Source organism: Elephantulus edwardii, unplaced genomic scaffold (genome assembly GCF_000299155.1).
Source record: "Elephantulus edwardii isolate Elephantulus edwardi_28Jun2011 unplaced genomic scaffold, EleEdw1.0 scaffold00108, whole genome shotgun sequence".
Taxonomy (NCBI): Eukaryota; Metazoa; Chordata; class Mammalia; order Macroscelidea; family Macroscelididae; genus Elephantulus; species Elephantulus edwardii.
This window is the reverse complement of record NW_006399858.1, coordinates 9,647,526-9,664,111: the sequence shown is the minus strand read 5'-3', so window position 1 is coordinate 9,664,111 and position 16,586 is coordinate 9,647,526. Positions and strand designations below refer to the sequence as shown.

Sequence of the window (16,586 nt, the reverse complement as noted above, 5' to 3'; positions counted from 1 at the left end):
CAATGAATGAATGGAAATCCAAAGTCTCTGTAAATTTTCATTGAAATTAATAATAAATTTTTTTAAAAAAAATAAAAATTTTTAAAAAGGTAAACTTCTAGGCTTAAATCTCATTCTTTAATGGTAACTGCATTGAGATGGAAATGCAGTTGTAATTTATAAACATAAATCTCACCTGCTCTAAAGATAAGACTTAGTGTTTAGTAAATTCAGAGCTATACGCCATCCCCATAACATTTTTAGAACGTACGAGTCACCCAATCAACCCTCCTTGTGTCCATTTATTTGATCCTCCTACCTTTCCAGACAAAGGTAACCACTCTTCTATTTTCTGTTTCAATATACTTGCCTTTTCTGGGCAGTTCATAGAAATGGAACCATACTATAGGTGGACTTTTGTGCCTGAGTTCTTTCACTCAGCACATTAACTTTGATGTTCATCCATACATCCATGTTGTGTGTATCATTAGCTTGTTAATTTTTATTGTTTAATAGCATTCTTTTGCCTGGATAGATGACATTTTATCCTTTTTCCAGTTGACGAGTAACTGGGTTGTTTCCACTTTTTTACTTTTTAGAATAATACCGCTAAGAATACTCACGTCCACGTCTCCATTTGGGCATGTTTTCACTTCCCTTAGGTAGCCATGTAGGAGAACTGCTGCATCACATGCTAAATTTTATACTTTACTTACAAAAGCTACCAAACTGTTCTCTGAAATGGCTGCACCATTTTATTATATTTTATTTTTCTTCTTCTTTAATATTACATTGTTTTGCACACGAAGTTCATATACATTGTGTTTTACACTATCCTTCATTCACATTGTGTTTCATGCAATCATTCTCATTCATTTTGTGTTAGAAAATCAATCACAATTAAATTATGTCCATCATTACCCTGCCTTTTCAGATCCCCACTGGATCTTTCCTATTTCCTTTACTTCCCCTCCCTCCATCCACCAAATTATGTGACCCTGTGATTTCCACCCCCCTCCTAACCTCTACCCCTCTGTTCCAACGCCTTTGCCCTTTGGATTCCCATATACTTTTTACTATTTATCCTTCTGTTTTTACAATAATGGCCCTATGCAGTATTTATCCTTCTAAGACTGAGTTAGTTATCTCATGTCCTCCAGTCTCTCCCAAGTTATTTAGAAATTTTTGAAATTGTTGCCCCTGAGTGCTGTGTAGTCTTTTATCATGTGAATGTACCACAATTTCTCAATCCAATTGTTTGTGGTTGGACATTTAGGCTGTTCCCATGTTTTTGTGATTGTGAATAATGCTGCTATGAACATTGGTGTGGGTGAACCATTTTATGTGTGTGTGTCTTTTTCTTTTTTAAGATTTTAATTAAAGTTTAGAAAAAGTTGGATTTTCATTCATTCATTGTTGCACATTTTCCTCCCTGCTCCTCATACAGTGCCCCTCCACACCCCTTGAGCCACTTTACAATGCAGCTCTTATTCTGGACTCTTGACATGTCAATAATACCTAATCATATATTCCTTTTATACTGTTAACTTCCTTGTCTGTTTCAATGCTGTCTACATTATTTACCCCCTCTTTTCTTAGTTTCCCCCCAACTCCCATGTTAGTCTCATTTTTATAACAAAGACATTATGGAGTATTTGTCCTTTTGTGACTGATATATTTCACTCAGCATAATATCCTCCATGGTCACCCATTTTGTAGAATATTTCATGAATTCTTTGTTTTTCAGTGCTACATAATATTGCATTGTGTAAATAGACCACAATTTCTCTATCCATGTGTTTGTTGATGGGCACTTGGGTTGTTTCCAACTCTTTGCTATTGTGAACAAAGCCACGATAAACATGAGTGTGCATATATCTGCTTGGGTGGCAGTTATGGTTTCTTTAGGGTATAGTCCCACTAGTGGAATTGCTGGGTCAAATGGTGTATCTAGTTCCAACTTTTTGAGAAAGCACCATACTGCCTTTCATAGTGGTTATACCATTGGTGGTGTTTTGTTTTTCGTTTTTTTTTTTTTTTTAATGGAACATTTTTCACATGGGCTGTAAACATGAGGAAAGTAGAGATACACTTAAAAACATTACAGTTGTGCAGGATAACCATGAACAGCCTGCTTCGAGACAGCTGCGCAGGCCCCAGATCCAGGCCAAGGCTGCAGTAAGGGGTGGATGCAGCTGGGGGACTCTCCTCCTAAGAGACTGAGATCCCTTCTGGCTCTGGATGGGGTGTCAGTTCTGGTTTTCTGGGCCCTGCAGCGGCCTGAGGTAGCTGGTCACTTCCTCCTCTTCTTCCCCATCTTAGGGGCTGTGGGGGTTTCAGGGTCCTGTTGGAGGCTGCTCTGCTCTGGCTCCTGAGCTCTGGGCTGCTGGGGAAGGTCCATCTTTGCTCTTCTTGCCCTGGAAAGGGCCTTGCTTGGAGGTAGAGTATCTTCCTCTTTGTCCTCATGGCCTGATGGTGTTTCTCTGGTTTTCTTCTTATGGGACTTCACCCCTTTGGGTTTCAGGGGTATGCGTCCCCCTAAAACCAGAGGGTGCAGCCAGGCTGGTCCTGCAGGGAGTTCATGTCTGAAATCCCATAGCACTGAAGCCAGGCTCAAAAGGCAGCAAAGTCCTCCTCCCTGCTCTCTGGCAGGTAGCTTTTGCCCTCCAGCTGGGCCACTTCCTTTAGCACTGAATGGCCCAGCTCTACAATTTGGCCTTGATATTCAGGCTCAGGATCAGTTCTGCATTCATCCTGCACTGCTGCGGGGCCTTCTCAAAGTGGAGAGTGGGGGCTAGGGTTGGGGAGAATCCTCAACCGGTGGAGGGCCTCTGTCTGAAGATAGTTGTCGATGCTGTTGAAGAACCTCAGGTCCAGGAGGGCCTCACAGATCGGCAGGTCAAAGGCCTTGTCTGCAAGGTTTTGAAGCACATTCTCCCTGAAGTGCTCAGACTCCAGCAGGACACAGGGTCCTTGGCCAGGTCCACTCGCCACCCAGGGTCTTGGCGGAAAAAGCGGCAGATGTCCACAAAGCAGGTGGAGCTGTGTAGAAGCGCAGGTGGGCATGGGTGGCAGGTCATCCTCTGGTGCCAGCTGGAAGGAACCAGGCATGCCAAAGCGGAAGATGATGGCCAGTGGGTCTTGTAGGGACTGGGCACCAGGCTCAGGGCTCAGGATCACGGGCAACTCCTTGCCACTGCTAATGGCTGAGATGCGATAGGCACTGCTCTTTCACTGCACCTCAGGGTTTCGGCTGATAGAGGACTTTTCCACATATCCACCAAACACCAGCTTCCTGCATGATTCATTTTAAAGAGGCTGGCCAGGTGCACTTCAGGGCCCTGTGGAAAGGCTGGCTGGGGTCTTAGAACTGTGGTCCACTTCTGACCTTCACCCTCTCACATCTGGCTGATCAAGAGTCAGTGACTTTTCTCTTCCCCTGCATCCTACAACTTCATGACCAACCTGCAGCCATGAAAATCTGTCATCTGTTGCAGTCAGAAATCGATGGAACATGTACTCAAGATGCATTAATAATAATGGGTGACTGGAATGCAAAAGTTGGGATCAGGAAGAAGGATCAGGAGTTGGAAAATATGGACTTGGTGACAGAAATGGGTGGGGACAGAATGATGGAATTCTGTACAATCTGCTGTCATGGACCTCTGTAGAATAATGATGTCAGTCTAGATACAAAGGTGTGCCTAATCCAGACCCTGGTCTTCTTAATTACTTGTTATGCTTCAGAGAGCTGGACAGTGACTAAGGATGACAGAAGAGTAGATGCCTTTGAATTGTGGTGCTAGAGAAGAATCTTGAACATACCATGGACTGCCAAGAAAACAAGTAGGTCTGTCTTATAGAGAGTGAAACTAAGTCTTTACTTGGAGGCTAGAATTTTGCAGCTTTCCCTCACTTACTTTGGGCATGTGGACAGGAAAGATCTGTCCTTGGTGAAGGACATTATGCTCAGAAGGGTGGACTAACAGCGCAGGATAGGGGGACCCCAGATGAGATGGATTTATACAGTAACTGGGGAGATGGGGGTTGGTGTGTTGGAATTAGTGAGACAGGCTCAGGACAGGGAATGGTTCAGAGCTGCTGTACACAGGATCGCTATACATCACAGGTGACTTAATGGCACATAATAACAATAATGTACTATGACAGGTTTGGAACCAGGAGTGGCATCCACTTCCTAAAGAACATGCCTCCGGAAACTCTATGAACTTTGATAAATGTCGATAGTTGTAGAGGGCACAAGCTAGTGCAAGATTCAGGTTGGCAGTTCACAGGGTCGCTATGAATTTCACTCGACTCAACAGCACCTAATAACAATATCATAGCATCTGCAGTTAGAGATAGTTTTACTTTCTCTTTGCCAATTTGGATGCCTTTTCTTTCCTTTTCTGCCTCACTGCTCTCACTAGAACTTCCAATAAGATATTAAATAGGAGTGGTGATAGTGGACATTCTTGCCTTGTTTATGTTCTCAGGCAGAATGTCTTTAATCTGTCTCCATTGAGGATGATGTTGACTATTTGTTTAGAGTATATGGTATTAATTACTCTATTCCTATTTTGTTGAGTGTTTTTATCTGGAAAAGGCATTAGGTTTTGTTGAAAGCCTTTTCTGCATCAATGAAGATGATTGCGAATATGACAATTCTATGAAGAACAATGAATCTACAGATTCATTGCAATTCTAATACAGATACTGACACCATTTTTCAACAAGATGGAAAAGACAATTTCCTGTTTTATCTGGAGAGGAAAGAAATCCCAAATAAGCAAAGCACTACTGAAAAATAAACAAAGCAAAAGGTATCACACTTCCTGACCGTAAAAGTTACTACACAGTCACAGAAATCAAGACAGCATGGTACTTGTACAGTGACAGACACACAGATCAATGGCATAGAATAGGGAACCCACAAATCAACCCATCTATCTTTGGTCAACTGATCTTCAACAAGGAGGTGAAATCAATGAAGTGGGGAAATGAAAGCCTACCTCAGAGAGATGCAAATCCAAACAATAATGTGATAGCTCAATCCAGCAACAATAGCAAAGTTCAACAGGACAGCAAACAATACATGCTGGTGAGAAAGTGGACAGATTTGAACTCTCCTACACTGCTGACGGGAATGTAAAATGATACAACTACTATAGAGGGTGGTCTAATGCTTCCTCAAAAGTTGAATATAGAAATACTGTTTGACCCAATTATCCTACAACTGGGAATATGTCTCAAAGAAATCAGAGCTGTGACACAAACAGATATAGCACACCAATGTTTATTGCAGCATTATTCATAGTAGCAAAGAAAGGGAAGCAGCCCAAGTGCCCATCAACAAATAAATGGATAGAGTACTACGGATGGTACATTCACAGAATGGACTACTACACAGCACTGAAAACCAATGAACTCATAAAACACTTGACAATGTGGATGAGTCTGGAAGACATTATGCTGAGTAAAATATCTCAGTCACAAAGGGACAAATACTGAATAAACTCACTATTGTAATAAAAGGATTCAGACAGGGGAGATGGGAGAAGAGCAAAAAAGAATGGCAAGGACACTGCACTGGAATGAGTGAGAGAAGGACTCTCTGAAAGTAAGGAATGATTATAGAAATCATGTGTATTATAATTAATAGCCTGAAACAGGATAAACATTACAAAGGTAACTGAGGGAGGGAAGAATATGTGCATTCATAAATGAATGCAACCAATCTCAATATGTTGCTGTTGTTGTTATGTGCCGTCGAGTTGTTTCCGACTCATAGCGACCCTATGCACAACAGCCCTAAACCCTGCTCTATCCTGCGCCAACCGCACCACCTCTGACACACCCATTCCGATTACCCTAGTCACCGAATCAATCCATCTCATAGAGGGTCTTCCCCTCCTGCGTTGTCCCTCAACCCTCCCAAGCATGATGTCCCTCTCCAAAGACCCGTCCCTCCTGGCAACATGTCCAAAGTATGTCAGATGAAGCCCCAGAATCCTTGCCTCCAAGGAGTAGCTTGGTTTAATCCTCTCCAAGATAAATCTGTTTGTTTTCCTGGCAGTCCAGGGTACATTCAGTACCCTTCTCCAGCACCACAGCTCAAAAGCATCCACTCTCCATCTGTCCTCCCTAGTCATTGTCCAACTCTCTGATGCATAACAAGCGATTGCAAATACCATGGCCTGTATCAGGTGCACTTTAGTCTCCTGTAATCTCAATATACTACAGTATAAGTCTCGTTTTGAAGTCTTATCCTTGCTTTAGAGAAAGAGGTATTGTTACCTTTGATATGTTTACTTATCTCAGTGAAAACCATCTGAATACTGGATCAGTTTGGTTTAGAAACTCAAAGATAAATATAGCTTTCTTCCTACACAGCAATTTCTGTTAGGAGCACACACGTTCTTTAGTGTAATATTTAATCTTTGAAATATCTAAAAATGATTATATGCTTTGACCAAGTAAGTAATTCTCCTGGGAATTTATGCCAGGGATATAACTCAGAAAGAATAAAAACAGCAATATGGGTAGATTTTTTTTTTAAGTGTTGAATCTTTTAACTGAAACACTTTATTTATGGATTACATATAACAAAATACATGAAACGGATTAAGTATTGAGTACTAGTTTGAAAAGAGAAATGCACATAGCTAGTAAGCGTCCTTGCAAGGTTTTACAAATGGAGATTACAATGCAAACAAGAAGACTGGAAGGTGTACTATTAAAATGCTAACACTGCTGATTAGTGGAAACACAGGTGACATATTTTCCTTTTATTAAAAACGATTTATACTTATGCTTTTCTAATGAGATGTAAATAACAACATCAACAACAATAATAAAACTCACCCCAAACCAATGACCACTGAATGGATTCCACTCTCTGGTAACCTGGTGTGTGGAGAGAAGAACTGTGCTTCTCAGGATTTCCAATGACCGAGTTTCTGTCAAGTCTTTAATCTATGGCACTTGTGGGTAGATTTGAACATTTAACCTTTCAGTCAGCAACTGAATGCATTGTTTTCCCCACCCAGCGACTCCAAGATGAGAATAAATGTTTTAAAGAAGTTTAAATGTTCCTGATGGTTAGACGGCTTTGCTATTTTCAGAACAAAAGCCAAAGTCATTGCCATTGAGTCAGAATTGACTCACAACTGACCTTCCATTAAGTTTCTAAGGCTGGAAACTGCAAGGGAGGAGATTGCCCATCTTCCTCTTGCAGTGTTGCTGGTAGATTCGAACCACTATATACTCTGCCACCAGAGCTCCCAACATACTAGCAACAAGGTAATGATTATTTATTGCCTTAAAGTTAGGATTTAAATAAGGTTTGAATTTGTAACTTATAACCTCTCTTGGATTATGTAGTGTTTCATTAAGAACTCAATCTTTATTCTTTCCCTTTGATTAACTTTGCACAATTAGTTATACATTCTTAGAATGAAGAACTGGCTAAGCAGGTTTATGAGCTTTTATGAGAACAAGCTTGAAGCATAGTCAATAGTTACCTCTGGAAGGTCCCCAGCTCGCTCAGCCTTATGCTGAGGGTTAAGTGGACCACGTGAGGATCTTCCAGGCTGGCTCTGCTTGGTCACTGTGCTTCGAACAACTGGGAAGGTGGTGAGAATACTATAAACAACACAGCTAAGCTTATTTATGCAACTGAGAGAGAAATAACGTAGCTCTTAGAAGTCTGAAAAGTTGATCTGCTTTAGACTTAGGACTCTTCCAAGGTTTCTATAGTTTTCATTTTAAATGCTATCCAATACCTAGACCATAAGCAAGACAGAAACCTTAAATGGCATAGCTGATTAATTCCTTACTTGCCTCTAGGATGCAGGCAAGGCAGGAGGGTTCCACACACGTGGAAATGTTTCTTGTGGCTCTCAGCAACTGTTGGAGTTAGCCAGCAGTCCCAGAGCCTTGTGGCAGAGGGCAGGAGCTGACATTTACAGGGTTGGGCACAGTTTGCCTGAGCTCCATGACTAAGGCAGTGTTCATTTTCGTCAGCAGGCAGGATCATAAAGCTGAATCATCGTGTAGGACTTAGCTGCCAAAGGAGGACTGAGCTGAGCTCTGGGCATTATGGAGCAGACACCTGGCTTCTGAAGGACCCTTGGGCCATCTCATGAGGGTCAGAAGGGGATAAGTGCCTCTGGCTGGCTGCTTCTCATTTCGAGTCTCAGGAGTTAACATTTATGAAGGGTGAAGCCCTGCTTTCACCTACACTGCATTTCCACTTGTGCCAGTGCCTGAGCCTCGTTACGGCAGGCCTGCCTTCCACAGTGTGAGGGATGGCAGCGCGGGGCAGACATAGCTAGCAGATTATAAGCCCTGCATTCAGGAATTGTTAAATGGTCCAAAAACTACTATAAGTGGATCCAGGTCTAGGAAAAAGGCTGATCCTGAAATGTGGAGTTAACCACCAGCTCCTAAAGGAGAAGTGGGTGATTTGAAGCCATTAGCCACCACTCAGGAGAAGGATGTAGCAGTCTGCTTTGGTGGATTTCTAGCCATGAATCCCCATGGGTTCTACTCTGTCTGACAGGGTTCTGTGTGCTAGCAGTGAATCTTTGCTTTAGATCAACAGGGGATGGGAAGGGACAAAGGTGGTTAGTGGGAGATGCTCCCTCTCCGTGCAGGAAACCCAAGCTTGATTCCCGTCCAGTGCACCTCCAGGAATATGGAGGCTGATATTCATCAATGATTTGCTACAAGTTTCAGTGGTTTCCAGACAAAAATAGACAAGAAGAAAGGCCTGGTGATCTCTTCTGAAAATAAGGCAATAAAATACTGATGGGTCATAATGGTCAGATCTTATCTGCATAGAGTCATCCTCAAGTGGGGGGCCGATTCAACAATAGTGAGCAAGATCAGCTGTGTGCCTGGCTGGGCTCAATTCCCGAGTTGGAAGAATGCAGTGAGGACATAAGATAGTGAATTCTTTTTTATTTTTAGAAAATTTTTAATTTTAATTGTGATTTTAATGAAAGTTTACAGAAAAATTGGATTTTCATTCATTCATTATTGCACAATTACCCCCCACCCGCACCCTCAAGTGCCCATCAACAAATGAATGGATAGAAAAACTATGGTATATTCATATGATAGAATATTATGCAGCACTGAAAAATGATTAACTCATAAAACATTACACAGCATGGGTGACCCTGGAGGACATCATGCTGAGTGAAATATCTCAGTCACAGAAGGACAAATACTGAATAGCACTACTGTTATAAAGCAGGTCTACATGGGGGGTGGGGGGAGAATAGGATAAGAGTGGATAGATAACGAATACTTTATTGGAACATATGAAGGAAAGAGCTGTTTAAAAGGAATATATGATTAGGCATTATACTTATGACAACAGCCCAGAATAAGACAGCTAGTTTTTATTGAGAGATGATGGCATATGAACCAGGAAGATTTGCTTCTCATCAGAAAAGCAGAGATCCTTCACTAGTGGAATTTCTCAGATTGTCTCCTCTCCCCAGTAGACAATTTAAATTTACATGTATTAGTCATGGCAAGTATTTTAGTTTCAATACTAAAAATTAAACAGCAGATCTCTGGTTTTCTCTACACAGGATGTTTTTCATCCTTCTGGTTTTACTCCCACTCCTTTGCTTTCCCTTTGTGGGAATCTCTTCCTTCAAGCCCAGAAGGCCTAGGGTAGGGCGCTGGTTTACAAGATGGGATGCATGATATGGTCCTAGCCAATGCAGAGTTAGCCATCCCCCTCCACAGTGATTGGTTAAGCAAAAGACAGACAACCCAAGAAAAAGTGATCAAAGGGTTCTCTGAAACCTTTTAGCCGAGCTAAAATGAAAAATAGCTTCAAGAAAAACTGTTCAGTTGCATAATTCCAAACATAAAAAAAAGTCTTAATTATATATGAGACACCTTTGTACCTGACCTCCAGTTTCAAAATTTATCAACTGGTGGCCAATCTGAAAAGATTTTTTCCTCCCACTAAGAAGATGGTGCTGCCAATAGGTATGCCCATCAACAGAGAGGACCTGACATTAAAATCAATCCAAATTCCATTTGCACTCCTTGATCCAGCCTCGCGTGAAGTTGTCACGGGAAGCCCGTTCTTCCTTTATGATCATGCAAGATTTTGGTGGATTTCTGTCACTCACAAAGCAGCGGTAATATAACAATTTTAAAGAAATACTCAATAAATAATTGTAAAAATCTTGTGTTTATTTGTGAGATATTTGGGAAGTATAAAATTACAGAAAAAATCTTTAAGGGGAAATATAGGAGAAGGGGGAACTCTACACATATTAAAATAAAAGCTCCAACATTTTAACTTCACTTTGTCCAAGAGATAATTTCTTTGCCATTGAAATGAGAGTCTTTTACTAAAGCTATTAAGCAAAATAACACAAATATCATTTAAAATGTAGCAAAAGGAAAATGGGTTTTGCCCCACCCAAAAAACTCGCAAACAAAATATACCTACTCCTCATTTATCGACTATCTCATTATCCACCATCCTTGACTCTAGGACCATCCTCCTTGCACTGCCTTCAAGACAATCCTGTTTGTTCTTTGGCAGTCCATGTCATAGCAGTGCTCTTCTCCAATACCACAAATAAAAGGTATATCGATGCTACTGTCATCCTGACTAATGGTCCAATTAGTTCACAGGGTCTCTATGGATTGTAGCTGACTCGGTGGCACCTAACAAAACAATAATATTCACCATTGTGCTTTTACAAGAGTAAAAATATCTACTGACTGTGTTGCACATTAATGATGCCCATCTTTCAGTAATAAGCACTGAGGTGGGAGGGGTAATGCTGGCTCCAACAGTAGGTCATTTGTCAGTCTGGCAGGACCATGATTTCAGCGGTTTGGCTGTTATGTAATATAATGTTGTTGTTGTTGTTGTTGATTGCTGTCGAGTTGCGCATGACTCATAGCGACCCTATGAACAAAATGCCTGAAGTCTTTCTATAACTATCATCATTTATCAAAGTTCATAGAGTTTCCAGAGGCACGATGTTTAGGAAGTGGATGCCACACGTGCTTCCAAGTGTAATATAATAAAACATGCATGTAATAGTTTGGCAGTTATGTAATAATATAATTAACTTCAATTTTTTTCATCTGGCGTCAGCATCCTCCATTTTTATACAATGCTAATTTTCACATAACAACCTTGTCTTCTGAACTATAAACCTTTCAATAATTGAGGAGAGGGGATAATCAAGTCTTCAAATCTATAAGGCACTTCTAATTCTTATCTTCAAAACAATGAATAAATGAATAAAGAAAATCCCTCTTAGAAGAAAGAAAAAAAGAAAAAGAAAATCCCTCTTAATGTTATTTTATGATGGATACTAATTTCTCCTCTCTTATCTGCCTTACTAGGATAATACTTACACTTTTGCTTGGCTAGTTGGTGCATTATGTCTTCATATACTTGGGAAAAGAGGTCTTCTTCAGACTTTGTTCCATCTAGGTAAACTGAGAAGAGGTAAAGAAGCAGTTTAGATTCTAACATTATGATTAACTCAGCCACCTCTTAAAAAAGGTGATATGAGACTTAACTTTATTGTTGAAGCTGCAGTGTCCAGTTAGTTGTTTTATCAAGTACCAGTCTGGATGCTACTGTGATGTATTTTGCTAATGTGATTGACATTTACAACCATCAGCTCTAAGCAGAGCAGTGGACCCTCTATAATGTGGCTGCACCTCAGACGTGCAGTTGAAGGCCTTCAGAGGAAGCACTGTGGTTTCCAGGAGAAGAAGGAACTCTGCTTCAAGACTGTAATGCAGCCACTTTGCTGAGAGTTTCCAGTCGGCTGCCTGCCCTGTGGATTTTGGACTGGCTAGCAGCCTCCACAATCACGGGAGTCAATCAATCAAGATCTATCAGTTAATCACACTCACACATACACAATGGAAAACTCTAATACAGGCAATAAAAGTGGGCATCTCTTGCAAATACAATAAGCTTAAACAAAGAACTCTGAACAATATTTTTTTAAATGTAGGAGAAAAATAGATCAGAGCCAGATGCAACAGATGAAAACTAGAGTTTGTAACAAAGAAATCCAAGCATTAGCTATTGTGAAAAACTGCATTTGTAAAATTCAAAAGGAACACTGTTAAGTGGCATTGTGAATGTGGACATGTATGTAACAGGATCACATGTAAAATTCCTTAATTTATGCAGGAGCTTAGGCTTTGCTCAAATGTATTGAATCAGAAACTGTCAGGCTGAGGAATACATATTTTAAGTAAAAGCAGTTTTTGGGGAAAAGTACAAAGTATCTAGGAATCTAAAGACATGCTGCAAATCTGTCATCAAGGACCTTTTAAAGTGTTAAAGAGAAAAGATGTCAGTTTATTTTTTTTCTCTCGCCTTTTCTTGTTGTGTACCATCGAGTCAGGTCCGACTGGTACAGGAGGAGATTGCCCCTCCTTCTCCAGTGGAGCATCTGGTGGATTCGAACCATGCGCCTTCAGGATTGCAGCACAGCTTCTTGCCACCAGAGCTCCCTAAAGATGTCTGTTTAAGCACTAATGTGTGCCTGATCCAAGTTAGGATATTTTCAAATACTTCATGTGCATGTGGAAATTGAGAAATTAATAAGAAAGACCAAAGAAGATTGGATGCCTGTAAATTATGGTGTTGGTTGGAGGAACTGAATGTACCATGGGCCAAAAGGACCAGCAGCTTGGTGAGGTGTGAAGTGCAGCCAGAGGCAAGGACTCATACTGTCTCATATACTGTGAGTATCTTGTTAGGAAGGGCCAATCCTTGGGAAAGAACACCAGGCTTGGAAAGTAGGAGAGGGTCGGTGAAGGAGCAGAAGATTCTCAACAGGATGGAGTGACACTGTGATTGCGGCAATGGGCTTGAGCATGGCCGACTGGGAGGGTGACACAGTGCAGGCAAGATTTTGATCTGTTGTACTTATGGTCGCTGTGAGCTGGAACTGACCTGAAGACACATGAAGAGGTTAAAGAGAAGGCCTTAAACTCAGAAGACACAGGTCAGACAGGTGGGTATGAGAGCATTCTCTATTAACAGGCATAGTTTAGATTGGCTGGAATGCAGGATGGTGGAAGTTGGAGAGGTGCAATTCCAGAGCAAAGCTGTACTTTGTCTTGAGGGGCCTTGATAGCTGGCTATTTTTGGATTTTATCCCAAAGAGCTGGACGCTCTTTGAAAGCACTTCATTAGGGAAAAGGCACAGTTTCACATGCATTTCAGATGGATAGGGAGAAAGGGACAGTGAGAAGATAGGCCCCTGCAGTGGAATTCCAGGCAGGAAGTGGTGTGGCCAGACCCCAAGGAGGCTGATCTGGACTGAAGACGAGATGATGATGGCCAGCTGACATATCCTGTGCTTTCTGCCTAGCTCTGGCACAACCACCCTGGAGCCTGCACCTCTGTATGCTGAGAAGTGTACTTCAGGTCTCATCCCTCTGCTCATCAACTTCTCCTCTCACTGGCTTCCTGCCAGCTTCCGAGCCTTGAACTATGAGTTCAGAGATCTGTACTTGGCTCTGTCCTCTAGATCCAGTATCAACCTCTGATTTGCTGCTTCATGTCTCTCAGGCTTCTCAACCTTATTATGTTTCAAACAGACTTGTATTTGTCTCTTAGAAAAGCAAGCCTTTCACTTTTCTGTTTCCCAAAGTAAGGTGTATCTTTGATACTCCAATTTTCTCTCCTCCATATCTACTCTCATCCAGCTCTATTAAGTAAATACACAAAACACTACAGCCCTCTACATCCATCCTCCATGTAGCCAGATTGATTTTATCAAAACAAGAACTTTGTATCAATCAAGTCCCTGTTTCAAACCTCTCTGTGTAGAGGGTTTCCCACTTGTTTTAGGAAAATGGTGCATATTGCCTGGCCAGTTGTAAGGCCTGGACCTGGCTGTATCACCACCATCGAATCTCACTCTCAGTTTTCTCTATCACAAACAAGCTGATCTTTCAGTTCTGCTCAAGCCTTCCTGCCCCATGGCCATACCTACAGCCTCAGGCGCTCTCCATCCTTCCACCTCCAACACCCTTTGTCTAGTTAAAACACATCTGTAACTCGTTAAATTGCATTTTTTCCATAAGTTAGCTAAATTCCCAACCTTCATTAATTGGGCTTGTGATCACATTTGGAAATAGGGTCTTTGCAGAAGTGAGGCTATGGTGGAATAGGGTGGGCCCTAATTTAGTACAACTGATGTCCTAAAAAGAGAAGATACAGAAGGAAAACAATTATGGGATGTTGTAGGCAGAGAATTATGTTCCCACAAGCCAAGGAACATAGAGGCTGCCAGAAGCTGGAAGTGTAAGGAAGGATCCTCAGGAGGCTTTAGCGAGAGTATGCTGTTGTTGGGAGCCACCAGGTGAGTTCCATCTCATGGTCATCCCAGGTGCACCAGAGAAGAACTGCCGCACAGGATTCCCTTGGCTGTGATCTCTACACAAACCAGAATCTGTCTTCTGTGGCACGTCTGGGTGAATTCCCACTGCCAGCCTTTCAGTAAGCAGCTGAGCACTTATTAATAGGTGAATACATTTCTGTTGTCTTAAGTCACTGAGAGTGGGGTAACTTGTTATAGCAGGCCTAGGAAATAAATGCATGTTTAAGAGTCTGGCTCACCTTTGGAGTCAAGGACTGACTAGCTTATTGGTGAGACTGAAGTAGTTCCTAGGAGCTTAGCCTTATCACATCCTCTGCATCTCCAATGTAGCACTTATCAAATAGCAAGGTGGCCTAGTGGCACAAGAATTGCACTGCCAACCCAAAAGCTGGTGGTTCGAATCTACTAGCCATTTGTTCTATGGATGAATGATGGATAATCTTCTCCTCTGTCATTTACTGCCTCTGAAAACCCACTGGAGGGTCAGCTATTCTAATTCAGCACATAAAAAGAGCAACAATAACATCATGCTTATGCTACTAATCTGTCTTCTCTGCTAGAATGTTATTTCCATGACAGAAGGCACTGTATCTGCCTCCATCTTCCCTGTATCCCCACATAGAAGGATTCAATTACAATTTGTTGGATAAATAATTGTTTAGAAATTGCCATGCTTTTGACAAGATTCACTCAGAAACAGACAGCAGGAGAGCCAGTGCAGGAAGAGTCGAACCCGAAAGTGCTCTGGGCTGAAGGGGGTCCTTTTTCATCTTCAAATTGAGGAAAAGGCCTCTTAAGTTCCCCGTTTTTTTGTGCTTTGAAGCAAAAGACAAGTCAAAGGTTAGGTGGAGATTAGAAAGGTGCTTACCAATTTCCCAGGTGATGGTGTCAACTTCCCTTCTGTGCCTTAGATACATGGGCCACACATGGCCATCGAAGTAGCCCGGCGGGTCTGGCGGTTCATAGACCCTGGTACTATCAAAACATGCAGGGAACTTCATGTAGGAAGAGACATACAGCTGATAAAGTTAAACAATACTGGTGGGTATAATGCGAAACTTGCTCAGACATGAAATCCAAGCATGATATGCTTTAGGTTCAATGCAAACACATACAAAAGCAAGAAAATGAATTTAGTTCTCCCATTCAATGCATTGAATATAGTTTCCTTTCTAATGCTTTATAGAAGACTCTAAAAGTCAGTTATCAATGTAAGTAAATATAATGATATGTTCAAGTAAACTTTTGGATAATTGGTATTTGTTGTGGCTGTAGCAGGATACCATTAGACTGTAAAATCAACATGGAACTGATTAATTTGATGGTTTAGGGGAAAAATGAGCCAAACAGCTTACAAAAGTCTATTTTTCACAAAAAAAATGCAATTTGCTTTACTCTGCGTAGGCGGCCAAAGTTCTGCTCCTTGTGAAAGTAAGGCAGTCGTTGTTTCAAAAAGTAACGTGTACAAATTGTTAAACAATGTTGCACCCCTCAGTTTTCCCATGTTTTGTCTTTTCCGATTACAGGTCACAAAAGGGATCACAAAACCTACCTCCTCCTCCTTTTACATTCTTCATACGGTATGGTCAGAAAATAGCTTCTATTCCATAAAGTGTCAAGGGGCCTAGAAGAACAGCGTATCAGTTCTCAAGACTCACTCCTGTCCCCATTCATCCAGCCTCGGCACCAGAAAGGCAATACTTACTTATAACTGAAGAGAAGGAAACCCTCGATGATTAAGATGGGAATGTCCATGGAGCTTTGGCTGTCTGTTGACAGTGGAGGGGCCTCTGGGTTTTCTTCCATCCAGCAGGAAATGGCAGACATCATATTCTCCATGTTAAGTGCATCAAGCACTTACAGACACATATACACACAGAAAAAATGAATTCAGTATATAAAGCTTTGTTATGTAGCTTTTCATGAAAAGTATATTCAAAGCCATAATAGCCAAAACAAAAACTACTCTCATCAAGTTGATTGCAATTTTTTAAAAAAAAGTTGATTGCAAGTTATAATCCCACCTAAATTCTATGAGAGTTTTTGTTGCATTGAGTCTATATGATTTTAACAATCATTGCTTAAAAAAATCAATTTTTACTGGATGAAATATGTTTACGGCATTGAAGTCTATGGGGGAGAGAATAGTCTGAAAGTATTATATTTTAGGGCATTATTTTTATCGTAGGAGTA

The 16,586-nt window shown here is 41.3% G+C and overlaps 1 protein-coding gene and 1 pseudogene across 1 annotated transcript in view; both read right to left on the bottom strand.

Annotated features, from left to right (window-relative positions):
* Positions 1-2,190: 2,190 nt before the first annotated feature.
* On the bottom strand, positions 2,191-3,908 carry LOC102857429 (annotated as a pseudogene).
* A 6,406-nt stretch (positions 3,909-10,314) lies between these two features.
* NMRK1 (nicotinamide riboside kinase 1) overlaps positions 10,315-16,586 on the bottom strand; it is a 13,945-nt gene continuing 7,673 nt past the window's right edge. The window contains exons 4-8 of the mRNA XM_006892004.1: positions 16,099-16,249; positions 15,946-16,017; positions 15,262-15,368; positions 11,392-11,475; positions 10,315-10,370 (exon numbers count right to left, since the gene is read on the bottom strand). Coding sequence (XP_006892066.1) covers positions 10,315-10,370; positions 11,392-11,475; positions 15,262-15,368; positions 15,946-16,017; positions 16,099-16,249 — 470 coding nt within the window. The remainder of the gene's footprint in view (positions 10,371-11,391; positions 11,476-15,261; positions 15,369-15,945; positions 16,018-16,098; positions 16,250-16,586) is intronic.